Source organism: Babylonia areolata, chromosome 10 (assembly GCF_041734735.1).
Source record: "Babylonia areolata isolate BAREFJ2019XMU chromosome 10, ASM4173473v1, whole genome shotgun sequence".
NCBI classification, from domain to species: domain Eukaryota; kingdom Metazoa; phylum Mollusca; class Gastropoda; order Neogastropoda; family Buccinidae; genus Babylonia; species Babylonia areolata.
In genome coordinates, this window is record NC_134885.1 from 7,694,960 (window position 1) to 7,715,547 (window position 20,588).

The following is a 20,588-nucleotide window of genomic DNA, read 5'->3' on the forward strand; positions in this document are numbered from 1 at the left end:
GGCAGGAAAAGGAGGCCAGATGAAGAGGAGGCAGGAGGCAAAACGGACAGGACTAAGCAAGGCAGGAAAAGGAGGCCAGATGAAGAGGAGGCAGGAGGCAAGGCGGACATGGGGAGGCAAGGCAGGAAAAGGAGGCCAGATGAAGAGGAGGCAGGAGGCAAAACGGACAGGGGGAAGCAAGGCAGGAAAAGGAGGCCAGATGAAGAAGAGGCAGGGGGCAAGGCGGACAGGGGGAAGCGTGGCTGGAAAAGGAGGCCAGATGAAGAAGAGGGAGGGGGCAAGGCGGACATGGGGAGGCAAGGCAGGAAAAGGAGGCCAGATGAAGAAGAGGCAGGGGGCAAGGCGGACATGGGGAGGCAAGGCAGGAAAAGGAGGCCAGATGAAGAAGAGGCAGGGGGCAAGGCGGACAGGGGGAGGCAAGGCCGGAAAAGGCCGGACAGGAGGAAAAGTCCAGAGAAGCTGGGTGAGTTGGATGTGTGGGCAGAGGGAGAAGGGTTGATGGCAGTGAGGGTTTCAGTGTGTATTCGTGGTTGGTTGGTTGGTGGTCGTCGTTGTTTACCCCTGTCGGGGAGGAAGGGGGGTCCGGCGGGGGGGGAGTGTGCGAAGAGGTTTAGGTGACTGAGAATAAGGATTGGACTGGGATTGGATGTCTCGCAGTTTTCAGGGTGTGTTGGTGGTGGTGGTAGTGATTTACCTGTCGATTGGAGGTGGGTTTTGAGTCAGGTCAGGGGCATAGCCCTTGCTACTGGTACCATGTAACCCAGTACTACCTGCCACATGTGAAGTCTCCCAACGACAGACCAGGCGGAGGAGGAAACCTTTCCTAACGGCCGTGAAGGCGGAAGAGGATGACCAAAGAGCAGTGAGAGCTCTTATCCTTGGCTTCCTGGGAAACTGATGCCCTTGACCGCTCTCGCTGGAGTATGCTGTGCTCTTGTGGCATAAAGATGTTTGAAAACAAGAGAACACTGGCCATTAAGGAGAAGCGTGAGCGAAGGAAGCAGGGCTCAATTTCTGGAGACGTTTTCCCTTGCAGCACATGTCGGAAGTGCTGCGCATCTAGAATCGGCCTCTTCTCCCATATGAGGACACACACCGACAGATAAGCCTGCCTGCCTACTCGTCCGTCGGTCCGACGGGAGACTCCATCATAGGAGGTGGGTTAGAAGGGAGGGGTGGTGGTGGTGGTGGTGGTGTGTGTGTGTGTGTGTGTGTGGAGGGGGCGAGGGGGATATGGAGCGTTGGATGTCACGCAGTAAGAGGGGACTGAGGAGAGGTGGGGATGATTTTTTGTGGGGTTATAGGGAGATGGGCTGAGGCGCGAGGGGGCTGGGGGTGTGGGAGGAGAGTGGAGGGTAGGAGTTAATCGATACCCCCGCCCACTCCCCTACCCACTCGCCTTCTCCTACGCTCCCCCTCCCCCCGCCCCACGCCCCACATGGAGAGAGAGTGGCTTGAGTCGAAGCGGAAAATGGAGAAAGAATGGAGAAAAAGGAATGAGTGGCAATAAAGAGGAAGGGAACGAAGGACTGTAGAGGCCGGGGGGGGGAGGGGGGGGAGGGGTAGAAGAACAAGCAAGCAAAAGAAAGAACGAACGAAATAAACGGAGAAGAAAAAATAACAATAATAATAAATAAAGGAATACTTCTACTATCACTACTAACATTAAGAATGACGATAATAACAACTATAGCAGAAGAAGAATGTAGTCTTTACATGTCGCAAACTCCCACCACCCCTACTACCACCACCACCAATCCCTACGCTTCCCCAACCCCCCTCCCTACCCCCACTCCCCGCCCCCCCCCCCCCCCCCCCCCCCCCCCCCCCCCCCCAAAAAAAAGAAAAAAAAGTGGGCCCCAAGTAAGTGCCTCACACGAAAACAATACATGCATGCTCTGCAGACTTGGATTTCTCGGACTCCTCTGGAAGGACCAAGACAAGGAAGGGAGAGGGAGCCAATGATAAGGGTTCCCGTGCGGGCAGACTGCCTCTGTCCTCCGTCATCCCGGGCTACATCGATGACCAGGACAAAGGTAGCCTGGAGGATGTCGGTCAGGAGTCTGTGGCAGGCGTGCTCAGTCAGATGCAGTCTGATCTCGAGGGGGACCTCGTGGGAGAGGGATAAATGAGTGACCCTGGGTAGGGGGGCCTGTTCTTCTTCTTCTTCTTCTTCTTCTTCTCCACCTGTCTTGTCCCCTCCCCCCCCAAACCCCCCACCCCCCACCCCAGTTCCCCCCCCCCTACCCCACCCGTTGGGGATGCTTCGTAACTTTTTGTTTTCACAACCCACATCTTGACTTTCAAAAGCCATCCTTGCTTTATAAACATTCCTCAGCTTTCCGCTCATCCCTTCTTCCCGATCATCCTTCCTCGACCTTTTTTTATATTTTTTTTTTTTTATTTTTTATTTTCTATTTTTTTTTGCTGTCATCTCATCCTGTTTTTTTTTCAACCTTCCTCCCGCAGTGTCGTTTACATTACTTTGCAACACTGTTTCCAGTGCATTACTTTGCAACACTGTTTCCAGTCTTCTTTTACTTTGCTCTCATCCGGTTTTCAACCGTCCTCGACATCCTTTTACTTGGCTCTCATCCTGTGTGTCCAACCGTCCTCGGCTTTGCTATCATCCTGTTTTGTAATCTTCCTCTACTTGGCTCTCATCCTGTGTGTTCAACCGTCCTCGGCTTTGCTATCATCCTGTTTTGTAATCTTCCTCTACTTGGCTCTCATCCTGTGTGTTCAACCGTCCTCGACTTTGCTCTTGTCCTGTTTTCAGCCTTTGTCATTCTTTGTCATTTTTTTCTGTTTTCAACCATCCTTTACTTTGCAGCACTGATTCCAGTCTTCCTTTACTTTGTTCTCATCCAGTTTTCAACCGTCCTTGGCTTTGCTATCTTCCTGCTTTCAGCCTTCCTAGAATTTGCTATCCTGTTTTTTTGTTGTTGGTTTTTTTTTTTCCTAAACATTCCTAAACGTTGCTATCCTGCTTCCAACCTTCCTCGATTTTGCTAATATCCTGTTTTCAACCTTTCTCGACTTTGTTGTCCTGTTTTCAATCTCCTTTACTTTGCTATCTTGTTTCCAACCTTCGTCGACTTTGCTGGAAATTACTATCCAGTTTATAACTTTGCTCGACTTTGCCATCCTGTGTATTACACATTCCTCAATTTTTCTATCCAGCTTTCAATCATCATCTACTTTGCTGTCATCATCCTTTCAACCTTCTTCGACTTTGCTATCCAGTTTATAACATTCCTCGAATTTTCTGTCATCCTGTTTTCAACCTTTCTCGACTTTACCATTAGGTTTTCAACCTTCTTTACGTTACTATCCTACTCCCAACCTTCCTCGACTTTGCTGTCATCCTGTTTTCAACCACCTTCACTTTGCTATCATCCTGTTTTAACCATCCTTGACTGTGTTATCCTGTTGTTAACAACTTTGCTGGATTTTGCCATCCTGTGTATTACACAATTCTCAGCTTTGCTATCCTGTTTCAATCTTCCTTTACTTTGCTATCATCCTGTTTTCTACCGTCCTCGACTTTTCTGTCCTATTTCCTGTAACTTACCCGACTTTGCTATCCTGTTTTCAACCTGCCTCAACTTTGCTATCCTGTTTTCAACCTGCCTCAACTTTGCTATCCTGTTTTCAACCTGCCTCAACTTTGCTATCCTGTTTTCAACCTGCCTCAACTTTGCTATCCTGTTTTCAGCCTGCCTCGACTTTGCTTCAACCTGCCTCGACTTTGTTATCCTCTTTTCAACCTGCCTCGGCTTTGCTGTCCTCTTTTCAACCTGCCTTGACAGAGCTATCCTCTTTTCAGCCTGCCTTGACAGAGCTATCCTCTTTTCAACCTGCCTTAACAGAGCTATCCTCTTTTCAACCTGCCTCGACAGAGCTATCCTCTTTTCAACCTGCCTCGGCTTTGCTGTCCTCTTTTCAACCTGCCTCGACTTTGCTATCCTCTTTTCAACCTGCCTCAACAGAGCTATCGTCTTTTCAACCTGCCTCGGCAGTGCTATCCTGTTTTCAGCCTGCCTCGACTTTGCTTCAACCTGCCTCGACTTTGCTATCCTTTTTTCAACCTGCCTCGATAGTGCTATCCTGTTTTCAACCTGCCTCAACTTTGCTATCCTCTTTTCAACCTGCCTCGACAGTGCTATCCTGTTTTCAACCTGCCTCAACTTTGCTATCCTGTTTTCAAACTGCCTCGACTTTGCTTCAACCTGCCTCAACTTTGCTATCCTGCTTTCAGCCTGCCTCAACAGTGCTATCCTGTTTTCAACCTGCCTCAACAGTGCTATCCTCTTTATAACCTGCCTCAACAGTGCTATCCTCGACTTTCAACGTGCCTCGACTTTGCGATCCTATCCTCGACTTTGCTATCCTGTTTTCTTTAACATACCTCGTCTTTTTCTATTCTGTTTTCGACTTTCCTCGACCTTTCTGTTCTGTTTTCAACTTTCATCAACTTAACTATCTTGTTCTCCCACTTCTATTCGTGGTTTTTATAGATTAGTATATATTCTTAGCTTACCTGCCCTGCATTTCGTGTTGTATGCAGTGGCATCCCAATGCCTTTCAAAGAAGGACAGACGTATATTTTCTTTCTTATATTGCTGTTTTTTTTTTGTTTGTTTTTTTTTCGGGGGGGTGGGGGTTTGTATGTGTATGTGTGTGTTTTTTTAAAGAAAGATTTTACATGTCATTTCACAATAGGTGGTATACTGGAGAAGAATATAATACATATATAGGAAAAGAACTGAGACAAGGTTTGGACTTTTCTTTGTGTGTGTGTGTGTGTGTGTGTGTGTGTGTGTGTGTTTTGAATTTTGTGAGCGAATGTGGCTCTTTTTTTCTGTCAGTCTGTCTGCCTATCTGTTAACTCTCTCTCTCTCTCTCTCTCTCTCTCTCTCTCTCTCTCTCTCTCTCTCTCTCTCTCTCTCTCTCTCTCTGTCTCTGTCTCTCTCTCTCTCTCTCTCTCTCTCTCTCTCTCTCTCTCTCTCGTGTTGATACACAAGTGTCAAGAATATCTAATCATTTGACATCTGCCCGGGCCTGGAGGATAGGCATTAACAACATAACTATGCATTATCTGAGTTATAGAAAACGTTAAAAGGCAACGAAGCAAATCGAATCGGTGATTTAACGAGCAAGAACAAATTCTGAACAGTCATTCTGACATAGAATTAGTCACTAGACCAAGACTAGAAACGTCACATAATAATCTTTGCCTTCTTTATAAATGTTCCCGGCTTTAAACATACTCCTCTCCCTCCGATAAATACATCATGATGATGAACACGCGCGCGTGTACACACACACACACACGCACGCACGCACGCACGCACACACACAAGCACACACACAAGCACACGCACGTACGTCCGCGCTTATCACTTGTGTCATTGAGTTTGCTGAACAAACATAATGCACTCCTACGAGGAAAAGGGTCCAGTTGCAGAGTGATGACTTATATCCTGTCCTGTAAGCTGTGTCTGAATTCAATGAGGTCACACACACCTTTACAGTTTCAGCTGGTTTCTCAAGGAGGCGTGCTTGCATTCGCTCAAAGTCATTTGTGTCAGGCCCAACACTCGGCTTATATCACAGATTGACAAAAGTTTAAGATATTTTATCGTCTCATCCGAATGATTGGACTTTCCGTTTGATTTTCCAGTCCAACTTGGTCAAAAAAGGATGAGATCAGGATTCGAACCCAGAACTTCACGGATGATCTCTTGACCATTCTGCCTGCCACCTTTCTTAACTCACTCAGTACGGCCAGTCCTCTCTTCTCCTCTACACAGACCCCTCGGATGTCCAGTGGGTGTCTGAGTGACCCAACCTTTAGCTTCCGTCGTCAGAATTGTGGTATTCTTTGTCAACATTCACCTCTTCAGTATAAAAGCCTTCCGCTTGCAATATTTCGATGATGGTAATTGGGTTGAAACGCTGTTAACGTCGTCTCTTTCGCCGTTCGTAATGAGAGAGTTAAAGAAACACCGACGAGCCGACTCGTCAGCGGAAGTGTGGCCTAGAACTACAGAGCTCAATTCATTTTGTCGTGAGATCCGTCAAAGGAATTACTGACGCCAAAAATAACCACAACAAACAGATAAAAAGCATATAAATTGTGAGCACAGGCTGGATCTTCCACAAGACATAGTTACGGATTACACACACACATGCACACATGCGCGCGCGCGCGCTCGCACGCACGTACGCACGCACGCACACACACACACACACACACACACACGCACGGAGCACATAGTTACTACATTCATCCAGAAGATGCAGTTAGTTCATCCTCTGTAACTCCACGTGCTTTCTTATCATAATAATAATATAACAATTATTATTATTATTATGAGCATTTACGCCTAATCTTGAAAATAAGCCATAGGCGTTTACAAATAGAATGCATATGAAATAATAGAATATCAAAAAGGGAAAAAAAAAATGAACACAAGATACCAAACATTATCAAAAATTATTTATCCCCACCCCTACAATACGCACGAGCACACGCGCACACTCACACACAAGTCATAGCACACAATCGTAAATAGTACACAATCAAAAATACTACCAACAATGTCTGACACTATAAAAAAAACTCACTCACTAATAGTAATTTTAGTTCATATTGGAAAGGGATGAGCTATTGAGAATTAATCAGGAGGGGGAAATGTGGGTCTTCAGACTGGATTTAAAAGATTGCAGCGAAGACGAGTGACGGAGAGGCCGAGGAAGCTGATTCCAAAGAAAGGGGGCTTGGTATGAAAAACTGCGTTAGCTTTTCGTTTTGGTTCGAGCATAGGAGCGTCAGAAGTAGAGCGGAGTTGGCGTGAGGGTATGTGAAGGATGAATGAGATCAGAAAGATACTGTGGACCAGAAGCCTCAATGGACATATCACATGTCTTTCCCTCTTGAAGATGACGTGCATACTTCTACCCTTAGTCGGAGACCAAGCTTTAGGCGCATTGCAAACACCAAATCATTTGCACAACAGGCTGCCTACCTGGGCAGAACCTACTGACAGCTGCCATTGGGCGCTCATCATTCGTTTCCTGTGTGTTACCCAACTGGGTTTTTGTCACGCAAATATACACACTCATACAGACATGTACCATTTTACGTGTATGACCGTTTTCTTTATTTACCCCGCCATGTAGGTAGCCATGCTCCATTTTCGGGGGAGGTGCATGCTGGGTGGTGTCTTTGGTTTCCATAACCCTCAGAACGCTATCATGGATTATAGGATCCTTAACATGCGTAATTGATCTTCCCCGTGTGTATACACACGAAGGGGGGGTTCAGACACTGGCAGTTCTGGATGGGGGGGGGGGGGGAGAGAGAAATCTCCACGCTTTACCCACCAGGCACCGTTATTTATTTACTTTTTTTTTTTTTTTTTTTTTTTTTTTTACCAAGATTCGAACCCAGGCCCCTCAGATTGAAAGTCCAACGCTTCATTGACCACTCCGCTTTGTTGCAGTGACATCCTATCTCAATTTCTAGTTCATGCACCCTTTGTTCGCAATCAGTATAATGCTCTTCTGTGTTTCAGTTCAGGCCGAAGTCTTTCGACCGGATGTTGTTCTGTCCCTTCGAGTTCCGCCGGAAGACCACAGCGGATTACTTCCCTTCCGTGTCTCTAGTGACCCTTCCCCTTGACTGGTCGACGATCGACACATAACTGCGTTGTTCCCTTAATAACAGCAATAATAAGACACTTTGCCTTTGCTATTGTGGAACTGCAATTCCTATATCTCTCTGCCTCTGTCTGTCTGTCTGTCTGTCTGTCTCTCTGTCTGTCTGTCTGTCTGTCTGTCTGTCTGTCTGTCTCTCTCTCTCTCTCTCTCTCTCTCTCTCTCTCTCTCTCACGAAGAGAGAGAGTCACTGATTCATCGCACACCCAGTCTCTCTCTGTGTGTCTGCCTCTCTGCCTCTCCATCTCTGTCTGTCTGTCTCTCTCTCATTCTCCCTATCACTCTGTCTCTGTCTCTCTATCTGTCTCTCTGCCTCTGTCTCTCTCTCACTCTCACTCTCTCTCATTCACACACACACACACACACACACACACACACACACACATGCACATGCACACGGAGAGAGATACAGATACGGACACGGATAAGTTATTAATGTATAGGCCCTTGCCCCTCTTGAAGGGGATTATGTAAGAGAAACAACAAGAAATAAGCGGTCATGTCATCAGGAACAAACTTCAGTATTCTAAGGCATCAGAGTTGATCGCAGTCTGATTGCTTTAACCCTTTCACCGCCAGTCAATTTAGAGTACAGAATTTCCTTGTGGTATAAACACAGAAAATACAGTGGCTGAATATAGCTGGGGATTCCCCCTCCGATGTATAGAAAATATGGCCTTATCCTACCACCGAACATTAAGAGCAGTAGGTTCATGGATAACAGATTTATGAATGGTCACCTTTCAGTGACATAGGTCCTCTGCCACGCCTGTGCATAAATGCGAGCTTGGCGGTGAAAGGGTTAAACAAATGAATTGATAAATTGCGAATGATCTGTTCATGCCGAGAAGCCATGAGTAATGCTAATCTATGCTGACTGGGAAATTTACAGAATTTGGATGATATATACCTTGTTCCTAAGTCATGCAATACAGGACAAGTTAAACGAAATATAGTTTATTTTTCTTCCTCCTCGTTGCAAAGTTTGCACCTTAGATCAGTTGCATTATGTATTCCATATCGGTAATAATGTACTTCAGTTTCAGAAATACCAAGCCTGAATCTTGCCCTTGAATACTTTTAAGTGTCGATTTATGTTGAAAAGTAAATACGTTTTGACATCCGGTACGGTGCAGAATGTTCTGTAAACATTCAATCATCTCGCTATTACTAACATGAAAATACCATTCCTGCCACCTGCATGCAACTACCCTTTCTTTAATTAAACACTCTTTTAACTCTCTCCATACGAACGGCGAAAGAGACGACGTTAACAGCGTTTCACCCCAATAACCACCATCAAAATATTACCAGCGGAAGGCTCTTACACTGAAGAGGTGAATGTTGACAAAGAATACCACAATTCTGACGACGGAAGCTAAAGGTTGGGTCATTCAGACACCCACTGGACATCCGAGGGGTCTGTGTAGAGGAGAAGAGAGGACTGGCCGTACTGAGTGAGTTAAAAATTCGTCAATACTCTCTACGCCTTGGTTTAACCAAACGTAACCATTGAAATCCAAACATGTGCAATTTACAGCGGATGTTCGAAACCCAGTTTCTTTCACACAGAGAGACAAGACAAGACAAGACAAGACAAGACAAGACAAATTCTTTATTTCGAGGAAAATAGATAAGCACTGGTGTGCTTTTTTTTACATCCAGTCCCCGCCCTGAATAGGGTCTACACTACACAATATTTAATAAAAATGAAAGCATGGTGTTAGTAGAGATACACAACAGAGGAAAAAAATATGCATAAATCAAAACAAAACAACAACCACACACACACACACACACACGTGCACACATGAACACACACACACACACACACACACACACACACACACACACACACACACACACACACACACACACACGTGACATACAGGCACTAGCATGGTGTTAGTAAAATGCATAGGTAAAAAAAAAAAAAGAAAAAAAAGAAAGAAAAAAAAAGGAACAAAATCAAAGAAACAAACACACACAACACACACCGCATTACACATCAGAATGGAGGATAGAGGGTGAGGAAGGTTCTGTCAACCATACACATTTGACAAACAGTATCAATAAAATGAACGATTTACATTACACATTATGGCATAAGGTGGGAAAGGCAATGTTTTTTTTAAGGTGGTTGGGCAATGGTGTTGTTTAATTGTTTCTGGGAGTGAGTTCCATAGGGTGGCGCCTGAGTAAAACAGACTGGATTTGAACAAGTCAATTCTTGGAATTGGGATATGGACTTTGGGGGGGGGGGATTCCTTGATGAATTTACAGAAAATTTGTCTGTTAATGTTGGTGGTGCATTACCTGTCATAATCTTTTGCATCATGATTCCTTTATTGAGAGAGAGAGAGAGAGAGACAGACAGACAGACAGACAGACAGACAGACAGAGAAGCTGGTCACTGACGGAGTTGCACAACCAGTTCCTAACGTTTTTGTTTCCTTGCGAAGTGACTTCCCACCGCCTGCAGTGTGCTCAGTCAAATGATACATGGATATAATATAATTATGAGTATAGGATATGAGCATTCTGACTCACATCACTCAGCACTCACAATGCCACAGAAAATGACACCAAGTGCAGATACTGACAACACGCCACACCACTGTTGATCAATAAATCCGTCACACACACACACACACACACACACACACACACACACACACACACACACACACATACACACACACACACACACACACACACACACACACACACACACACACACACACACACACACACTGCGAGCGTATTCACACATATAGAGCTAGATTCTTTCCGAAAAAGAAATGAGTTTTCTATAAAAACGGAAAAACCCAGTGTGACTTAAGCCTCCGACAACCAGCGATTACTAGACACTTCTTGTCTCTGCTCGTGTGCAAACGTCTTTTTTTTTTCTCTCTCTCTCTCTCTCTCTCTCTCTTTTTTTCCCCTCCCGTCCTCATCTATGATCTCAAAATCCTCGCACAGTCATGGCTGCCAGTTTAAAAACAATGGTCGTTGTTGTTTGTGCTTGGTTGGCTTGGACAAGACACACTTTGTCTTCAGAACTGAAGTGGAAAGTGAAGGCTGTTAAAACTGAAATTCAAATTGTTCGCTGTGACTTGGGTTCTCCTAATGCCAGGTGAGTGATCCTTATCTTCTTCTTCTTCTTCTTCTTCTTCTTCTTCGTTCGTGGGCTGCAACTCCCACGTTCCACGTTCGGCACTCGTATGTTCACGAGTGGGCTTTAACGTGTATGACCGTTTTTACCCCATGCCATGAAGGCCGGCAGCCACACTCCGTTTTCGAGGTATTTCTGTTGTTCAACTGTCCGTGTTAAATTTAGGACAGGTGCGGTACCGAAACCTCGGTATGAAAATAAATAAATTAAAAAAAAAGAAAAAAACAAAACAAAAAAAAACAAAAAAAACGCCGGTACTTTCACAGATTTATGAAAAAAACTTATTATAAACATCTATGACGAATCTTTCTAAGCTTCTAGTGCCGGAACAAATCGATGATCATTTATAGGTGCTTGGGTCAAGATTCAAGCAAACATTTCGTAACACGCGACGCCAGTTTATCTTCTCATACTAAAGACCAGCGGAGGGCGGAGGGTGGACGATGGGGGATACTGTACGGGGGGGTGGGGGGGGGCGTGGGGGAAGGGGGCAGGGGGGCCTTCGGGGGTCGAGGGGAGCGGGGGGGGGGGGGGGGGCGGGGGGGGCAGGGGGGGCAGGGGAGATGAAATGGCGCCCGCCTTCAGAGTGTGAGATTCGATCCCTTGCTCTCAGAGGTCTGCAGGGCAGGTCCGATACGCCTATTCCCATGTTTGTTTTTTGTTGTTGTTTTTTGTGCCAGTTTCGCCTATCCGCCATTCCCGTTTTGCCTATTCTGTCTGTATCTCTATATTTGTATTTGTTTTTGGTTGTTGTTTTTTTGTTTGTTTGTTTGCTTTTTGTTGCTGTTTTTTTGTGGTTTTTTGTTGTTGTTGTTGTTTTTGTTTGTTTGTTTGTTTGTTTGTTTTATCACACCAGATTTCTCTGTGTGAAATTCGGGCTGCTCTCCCCAGGGAGTGCGCGTCGCTACACTACAGCGCCACCCGTTTTTTGTTTTGTTTTTGTTTTTGTGTTGTTGTTGTTGTTGTTGCTGTTGTTGTTTTAATTTTTTTGTATTTTTTCCTGCGTGCAGTTTTATTTGTTTTTCCTAGCGAAGTGGATTTTTCTACAGAATTTTGCCAAGAACAACCCCTTTGTTGCCGTGAGTCCTTTTACGTGCGCTAAGTGCATGCTGCACACGGGACCTCGGATTATCATCTCTCTCTCTCTCTCTCTCTCTCTCTCACACACACACACACACACACACACACACATGAACGCACACACAATCCAGATACGAATGGATGTTAAAAAGTTCGTGTATGCAGACATGTACCACCATCAGCAATTACGACACTCTTTTTTCTTTTTTTCCTAAAATGAATTCTTAATCGGTTGTGAGTCAGGGACTGTTTGTCGTAAATTCATACAAGGTCGTGAATTCCGAAGCAATAATTATTATCGTTTATATCTATCTGTCTATCTATCTATCTATCTATCTACATGTGTGTGTGTGTGTGTGTGTGTGTGTGCAATTCAGTGTGAGATAAAGGTTTGCTCGCCTTATTATGCTGACCGATACACAGTTTTCAGTTTCAGTAGCTCAGGGCAAAGGAGGCGTCACTGCGTTCGGACAAATCCATATACGCTACACCACATCTGCCAAGCAGATGCCTGACCAGCGGCGTAGCCCAACGCGCTTAGTCAGGCCTTGAGAGAAAAAAAAGGTGAATAAATAATAGATAAGCGTACATAAATAAGTAAATAAATACTTAAATAGATAGATAAATAAATAAATAATAATTATAATATGAAAAAATGTAGTAATAATAATAATAATATAAAATAATAAATAAATAAGACAACAATGATGATAAATAAGCAAATAAATGTAAAACATGAAGACACACAAAAACGTGTCAATGTTTGCTAGAAAAACAGAAAGAAGAATGGACTGGGAAGGCAGAAAAAGGGAGACAACAGTGATGGAAGAAAGAAAGGGGAATAAAAAGGCAGAAACAAAGAGAGTGATAGAAAAGAGGGAATTTCGAGCACAGAATTTCCAGAAGATGGGGATGCTGTTTACACTGAAAGATCTCCGGCATCCCCACGGGGGACTTGACTGTTGAGCCCTGGTGAAACGAGATCAATGTGGCAATAGCCGAGTGGTTAAAGCGTTGAACTTGCAATCTGGGGGGTCCCGGGTTCGAATCTCGGTAACGGCGCCTGGTGAGTAAAGGGTGGCGGAGATTTTTTTTTTCTCGATCTCCCAGGTCAACAACATACTATGCAGACTTGCTTGTGCCTGAGCCCCCTTCGTGTGTGTGTGTGTGTGTGTGTGTGTGTGTGTGTGTGTGTGTACGCAAGCAGAAGATCAAATACGCAATCGAAGATCCTGTAATCCATGTCAGCCGTTTCAGTGGGTTATGGAAGCAAGAACATACGCTGTATGCACGCCCCCGAAAACGAAGTATGGCTGCCTACATGGCGGGGTAAAAATGGTCATACATGTTGCAGCCCACTCGTGTACATACGAGTGAACGATGAAGTTGTAGCCGACGAACGATCGAAGAAGAAGAAGAAGCAGAAGAAGAAGATTTTAACGAATAAAGGTAAGGCAGTCCCAAGAGATTTAACTCACTCCGTACAGCCAGTCCTCTCTTCTCCTCTACACAGACCCCTCGGATGTCCAGTGGGTGTCTGAATGACCCAACCTTTAGCTTCCGTCGTCAGAATTGTGATATTCTTTGCCAACATTCACCTCTTCAGTATAAGAGCCTTCCGCTTGCAATATTTTGATGATGGTAACTGGGGTGAAACGCTGTTAACGTCGTCTCTTTCGCCGTTCGTATGGAGAGAGTTAAGAAGCCCAGGTGCAGAATGGTTACAATAACTGACAACCTGACCTTTTGAGTTTTTTCAATCGCCAAAGACGTGGAACAAGCTCCCTGATAACCTCCGTCATTCTGATTCCCTCGCATCTTTTAAATCTCGTCTCAAAACTCACCTTTTCCCTCAGCAATAAGTTCAATTGTAGCAGGTCCACTTCCTTTGCGTTAGCTGTGCTTTGCTTGACTATGTGTGTATACATATGTATGTGTACATAACTACATGCATATATATGAATGTGTATTGTGTGTTTATGTAATTTTGTGCCTGCCTATGTGTGCGTATGTGTTAGGGTAGCTGTTAGATACACATGTATGTTAAAATGTATGTATGCAGCGTGTGTGTGTGTGTGTGTGTGTGTGTATGTGTGTATGTGTGTAGTCACATTTTGGTGTGTGTATGTAACATAGATATGATGTATTATGTTAACAAAAGCGTTTTTGTAAAGCACCTAGAGCAGATTTCTGGATAGTGTGCTATATAAGTATCCATTATTATTATTATTATTATTATTCTCATCTTATCTCAGGAATGGTGACAACCCTTTTACAGACAAGAGTACTGGTCAGTAGCAACCAAGGGGGTTAATATAATACAGCATGCCATTCAGAAATAACTACCTCCTTTTGTTCGACAAACGTCCGGGGTTTTGTTGCACAATGGCAATCGCAAGGGTTGAAGATCCGACCTTTCGCTTCCAGTCGGAAGTCGTCTTTTGACTGTCATTCACAACCAGTTTTGCTCTTCCCAAGAGCCAGGGGCGCCCCATCCTGATGAGTAACTACAGACGTATTGTTCGAAACTCGGTGCAGTATCATGTGCAGCAGAAGTGAGTAGAGTGTTGGCCAAGTGGTAACGCGTCTGCCCAGGAAGCGAGAGAATCTGAGAGCACTGGTTCGATTCCCACAGTCGTCAGTATTTTCTCCCCCTCCACTAGACCTTGAGTGGTGGTCTCTAGACGCTAGTCATTTGGATGAGACGATAAACCGAGGTCCTCCCCGTGTGCTACTAGTATGCACTTAGCGCACGTAAAAGAACCCATGGCAACAAAAAGGGTTGTTCCTGGCAAAATTCTGTTGAAAAATCCACTTCGATAGGAAAGCAAAATTGCAGGTAGCAAACGCACGCGCGCGCGCGCGCACAAACACACACACACACACTTACACACACACACACACACACACACACACACACACACACACACACACACACACACACACACACACACACACACACACACACACACACACAAATGGGTTGCTCTCTCAGTGTTGTGACGTGTTCTCCCACGGGAAAGCAGCCTATAGTTTATACAGAGAAATCTGTTAGGACCGAAAGAACGCTGAAAAAGGAGAAGGTTATAATAATAATAATAATAATAATAATAATAATAATAATAATAATAATAATAATAATAATGCAGATTTATATAGCGCATTTCTCCAGAAATACTGCTCAAAGCACTTTATATTTCGTTCCTCACTCCCCCCCCCCCCCCCCCCCCCCCCCCCATCAATACTCCTCTCCACCTCCCGACCCCCACCCACACACATTCACACTCAAGGAAGCACGTGCAAAAAAAAAAAAAAAAAAAAAAAAAAATCTCACGCAACTGAACATGGGAAACCACCCACCCACGCATGGCGCCCTCCAGAAAACACATCCCTGCAACACGCACTCAGGCACACGAACGCACACACGAACGCATGGACACTCCCAAGCACCCCGCCGCACACACACACACACACACACACACACACACACACACACACACACACACACACACACACACACACACACACACGGCAAACAGCCTCTCCACAACAAAACATGCACCCAAAACCAAATCAGACCAAGGTTATTATAAAAAAAAAATTATAAAAAAAACAACAACACTGTTACTGCTGCTGGAAAAGATGTGTTTTCAGAGCAGACTTAAAAACATTCAGCGAGACATTGTGACGCAAAGTTTCTGGTGATTTTGTTCCACAATGACGGAGTCTGGAAAAAAAAAAAAAAAAAAAACAACAACAGATCTTTGACCCTGTTTCTTCTTTTTAATTAACAATAGGGAGTTTTAAAAGCCTGGTATCAGAAGCAGAACGAAGGTGACGAGTTGGAATGTACACTTCAAGGCGGTCAGAGAGGTAGCGAGGGTTAGAGCTTGAGAGGGCAGAAAACGTCAGAGCGTAAAGCTTGTATTCAATTCTTTTTGAAACTGGTAGCCAGTGAAGAGAGTGGAAGAGAGGAGCAACACGTTCAAATTTGGAAGATCTGAAAATAAGTCGAGCAGCATTGTTCTGAACCCTTTGAAGTTTATCAAGGTTGTAGGAAAAAGAAAAGAAAAAAAAAACTGCTGTGACTTCTAAAATAATAAGTGGAGTGATGGCCTAGAGGTAACGCGTCCTCCTAGGAAGCGAGAGGATCTGAGCGCGCTGGTTCGAATCACGGCTCAGCCGCCGATATTTTCTCCCCCTCCACTAGACCTTGAGTGGTGGTCTGGACACTAGTAACTCGGATGAGACGATAAACCGAGGTCCCGTGTGCAGCATGCACTTAGCGCACGTAAAAGAACCCACGGCAACAAAAGGGTTGTTCCTTGCAAAATTCTGTAGAAAAATCCACTTCGATAGGAAAAACAAATAAAACTGCACGCAGGGAAAATACAAAAAAAGGGGTGGCGCTGTAGTGTAACGACGCGCTCTCCCTGGGGAGGGCAGCCCGAATTTCACTCGGAGAAATATGTTGTGTTAAAAAGAAATACAAATACAAATAAATGGCATGCTTTAAACTACCGTGTCTTTGTATCTTGTAAACGCTGTTGCGGTTAGACGACTTGCTGCTGCAATTGCTCCTGTCGGTACTACTGTAATAATAATAATAATAATAATAATAATAATAATAACACATAGTTTTTCTATGGCGCGATATCCAGCACAAATGCTGCTCAAAGCGCCTTACATCATCCAGTTGACTATAAACATGCCTTAAAAAATACATCAACCGCTATCTGTAGCTACAAGAGCTGTTGTTGTTGCTGCTGCTGCTGCTGCTACTACTACTATGATTACTACGACTATTATTATTATTATTATTTTTAGTATTGTTGTTGTTATTATCATATGTCTTATGTCTGCTTTTAGGATGCTATTCTATGTGTATTTTATGCCTATCCTTTCTCTGTGATTTTGTATTCGCACATGTATAGCTGTTACGATGTATGTATGATTTACTCTAAGTTACCTTAAAAAAAGGTTTCTGTTGTTGATTGTTGTTGTAATTTTTTTCTTCTCTACTGTGATTATCTATTGTACGCATGGGTTGCCTTAGGTTGACATCTACACATTTTATATGTCTTTTGTGCATACAATGTTGAATGACTTTTGGTTTTCCATGTATTGTTTATGTGTGTTTTAACATCACGAATGAATTTCTCTTGTTGAGAATATAAAAGTACTCTGTATTCTGTACTACGACTGCTGCTGCTGCTGCTGCTACTACTGCTGCTGCTGCTGATGATGATGATGATGATGATGATGACAAGGGCGTTGAGAGAGAAAGCAAATGGATGCTGGTGGTGGTGTGGTGTGTGCGGGGAAAGACGAGGCATGAGAGTTTGTGGTGTTTCATATCACAGGATAATGTTCGAGCTTCCGGTATGGAATTTCAGCAAGTGATGTTTCAGACTGACTGTTTGTCCGTCTGTCTGTCTGTCTCTCTGTGTCTGTGTCTCTGTCTGTTCTGTCTCTGTCACTGTCTCTCTGTCTCTGTCTCTCTCCCCCCCCCCCCCAACGCCCCCCACCCCCACCCCCCACCCCCGCCTCTCTCTCTCACTCTCGTTCTCTGCTTGTCCCTGTCTGTCAGTGTGTCTGCCTCTCTCTGTCTCTGTCTTTGTCTCCCTGTCTCCCTGTCTGTCTCTGTCTCTCTCTACTGTGTGTGCATGTGTGTGTGTGTGTGTGTGTGTGTGCGTGTGTGTGTGTGTGTGTGTGTGTGTGTGTGTGTGTGTGTGTGTGTGTGTGTGTGTGTGTGTGTGTGTGTGTGTATGTGTGTGTGTGTGTGTGTGTGTGTGTGTTTCTTTCTTTCTTCTGAGTTTATTTGTGTGTGTGTGTGTGTGTGTGTGTGTGTGTGTGTGTGTGTGTGTGTGTGTGTGTGTGCACGTGCATGCGTACATGCATGCGCGCGCGCACGCGCGCGTGTGTGTGTGTGTGAGTGTGTGTGTGTGTGTGTGTGTGTGTGTGTGTGTGTGTGTGTGTGAGTGTGTGTGTGTGTGTACGCGCGCGTGCGCACGCCCTCTCACTCACGCACGCGCACAGCGCATATTTTCTATCCATCGCAGGGGGAATTCCCAGCTATTCTTAGCCACTGTCTTTTCTGTGTTTTTACCAAAAGGGAATTCTGTACTCTGAATTGACTGGCGGTGAATTGGTTAAAACTTACGCTGTGCTCACAACGTTGTGCTTCAAATTTTACGATGACGACTGATGGACATTATTATTATTTGTATCAGGCAACATTCATAAACAGTAAGTAATGAAATCAAACAAATAAAACATCAAATAAATACATAATACAGTATAAAAAAAAAATAATAATAATAATAATGCTACTATCAATATCAACATGAGATTAAATTGATAGTCACCAGAGGAACCGGCCTGATAGAAGAGAAACACGAAGGGAAAACACACACACACACACACACACACACAAACCCCACCTCCTCCATTTCTCTTGTGTTTCAGCTTTTATCGAATCAGTCTTTGGGCTGACAACGGGACAGTTCTGGTGGCCAAGGTGACGACGAGGGATGAGCTCAGCCGGGTGGAGCCCAGCTTCAGGCAGGACGCCACTATGTGTGGGTCCAGGGCAGGAGACCCACCAAACCTTCTGCAGGTCGCCTACGAACGCTCTGACTCCCTGGATCACCACTTCGACAACTTCATCTGTTTTTACGAGAACCTCACCAGCAACATCACCGACCCTCATCCCACTGTGGAGTACATCCCTGCCATCCGTTTGGAGTGGACAGTGGAGAAGGGGGGGGCTGGAAGGGGGGAGGAAAAGGGGGTGGGCCGGAGAGACGAGGCTTGCGCCAAGGAGAGGAAACTGTCCTACGTGTTTGTGAAAGGACCCTTGAAGGGATACCACATCCCTGAAGATGGGTACACCTGGGACGGCTCCATGAGGCGTTTCTCTGCCAAGGAGGAAGAGGAGGAGGGTGAGGACCACCACCACCACGTTCTGTACCGGGCCAAGAACATGGCCTGTGGAAACAGCAGCCTGCTGGTCCTTCTCGTGCCCAAGTCCCTGGGATCTGACGCGAAGGAGAGCTTGGTCTGTCACGTGACAGAGGGTGGTGGTGGTGGTGGTGACGTGAACGACTGTGCCCCTGCTGCTGCTGATGATGATGATGGTGGTGGTGGTGGTGGTGGTGGTGGTGGTGGTGGTGATTCGCACGCTGTGTCCCATGCTGCGTTGGACTCTGGTGGCTGTCATAGTTGGGTGTGGGTCACGTGGGCAATTGGGTGGATTTGTCTCGTCGCTGTCATCCTCGCAGTCGCTGTCAAGTACTGCCGCCGTGTGAAAGGAAGTACCAAGCTCACCGACGCCCCCGTGCCAACACCCCTCGGCCTGGGCAAGCATCCAAGCTCAGAGGAGTCGAGAGAGTCCAGCCCCATGGCTAGAGCTGAAGAAGATGCCTCGGACTCTGGATGACGACCCCCGCGATATCGCTGAAAAAGGCGCAAAATGAGGGTCATACCGGATATCCAGTGCAACGGAGATAGATCTTGTTCTTCTTCTTCTTGTTGTTCGTCTTCGTCTTCTTCTTCTTCTGCTTCGTTCGTGGGCTGCAACTTGTACGTTCATTCGTATGTTCTCAAGTGGACTTTTACGTGTATGACCGTTTACACCCCTTGCCATGTGTGCAGCCACACTTTGTTTTCGGGGGTGTGAGCGTGCTGTGTATGTTTTTTGTTTCCATAACCTACCGAACGCTGATATGAATTAGAGGACTTTTAACGTGCGTATTTGATTTTCTGCTCAATGAAAGACAAGGACAGAAAGATAGAAGAAAGAAATAGAGAGAGAGGGAGAGAGAGAGAAAAGCAAGAAATAAAAAGATGGTATTGAGGACAGAGATCTTCACTAAAAGGTAAAAGAGCCAGATATGAAACGAATAAAAAGATACATTGATACTGCACGAGCTCTCTCTCTCTCTCTCACACACACACACACACGCGCGCACACACACACACACACACACAAACACTTTTTCTGCATGTTTACCTATGTATGTTTGTGGTCATTAGTGTTCATCCAAAATTGCTTACATTTGTCTGGGTTTTTGTTGTTGTTGTTGTTGTTGTTTTTTTTAAAAAAATTTTAGTTCTTTAGTGTACATTACCATGTATTTCGAGTGTACACCTGTTATTCTCTCCCACTCTTGTTTGACTCTTTTTTTCTTTTCTTTTCTTTTTTTTTGGGGGGGTGGGGGGTGGGTGGGGGGGGTGTGCTTGCTTGTGTGGTTGTATGCGTAGGTGCTTGCATACCTACTGTATTACGTGTCTTTGACTTTATGATTATATGCACTTGGCGACATTGTTTTATGATCTTATTGGGAGTTCCTGACTGCTACCCCCTCTCCCCGTCCTGATTGAGGACTCTCCATTCCAAAAAATGCACAAAATAATTCAAATCTACAAACCATTGGCACATATGTTTCAGATATTTTAAATTCTTCAGACATTGATTTGCATGATATGGCACCTCGTGTTCTGGTGCCACCTGTCCCTCCCTGGGAGTTAACAAAAGCAAACGTCAACATATGTGCTTCTGACACAACAAAAGGAGAATCTCTACATATAATAGCAGCATCTGTCA

The 20,588-nt window shown here is 45.0% G+C and overlaps 1 protein-coding gene across 1 annotated transcript; it reads left to right on the top strand.

Moving 5' to 3' along the window:
- Positions 1-10,526: 10,526 nt before the first annotated feature.
- LOC143286425 (uncharacterized) lies at positions 10,527-20,170 on the top strand. The gene is made up of 2 exons (XM_076593986.1): positions 10,527-10,861; positions 18,449-20,170. Exons 1-2 carry the CDS (start codon positions 10,710-10,712, stop codon positions 19,419-19,421), a joined length of 1,125 nt encoding a protein of 374 aa, XP_076450101.1. The 5' UTR covers positions 10,527-10,709; the 3' UTR covers positions 19,422-20,170.
- The last annotated feature ends 418 nt before the right edge of the window (positions 20,171-20,588 follow it).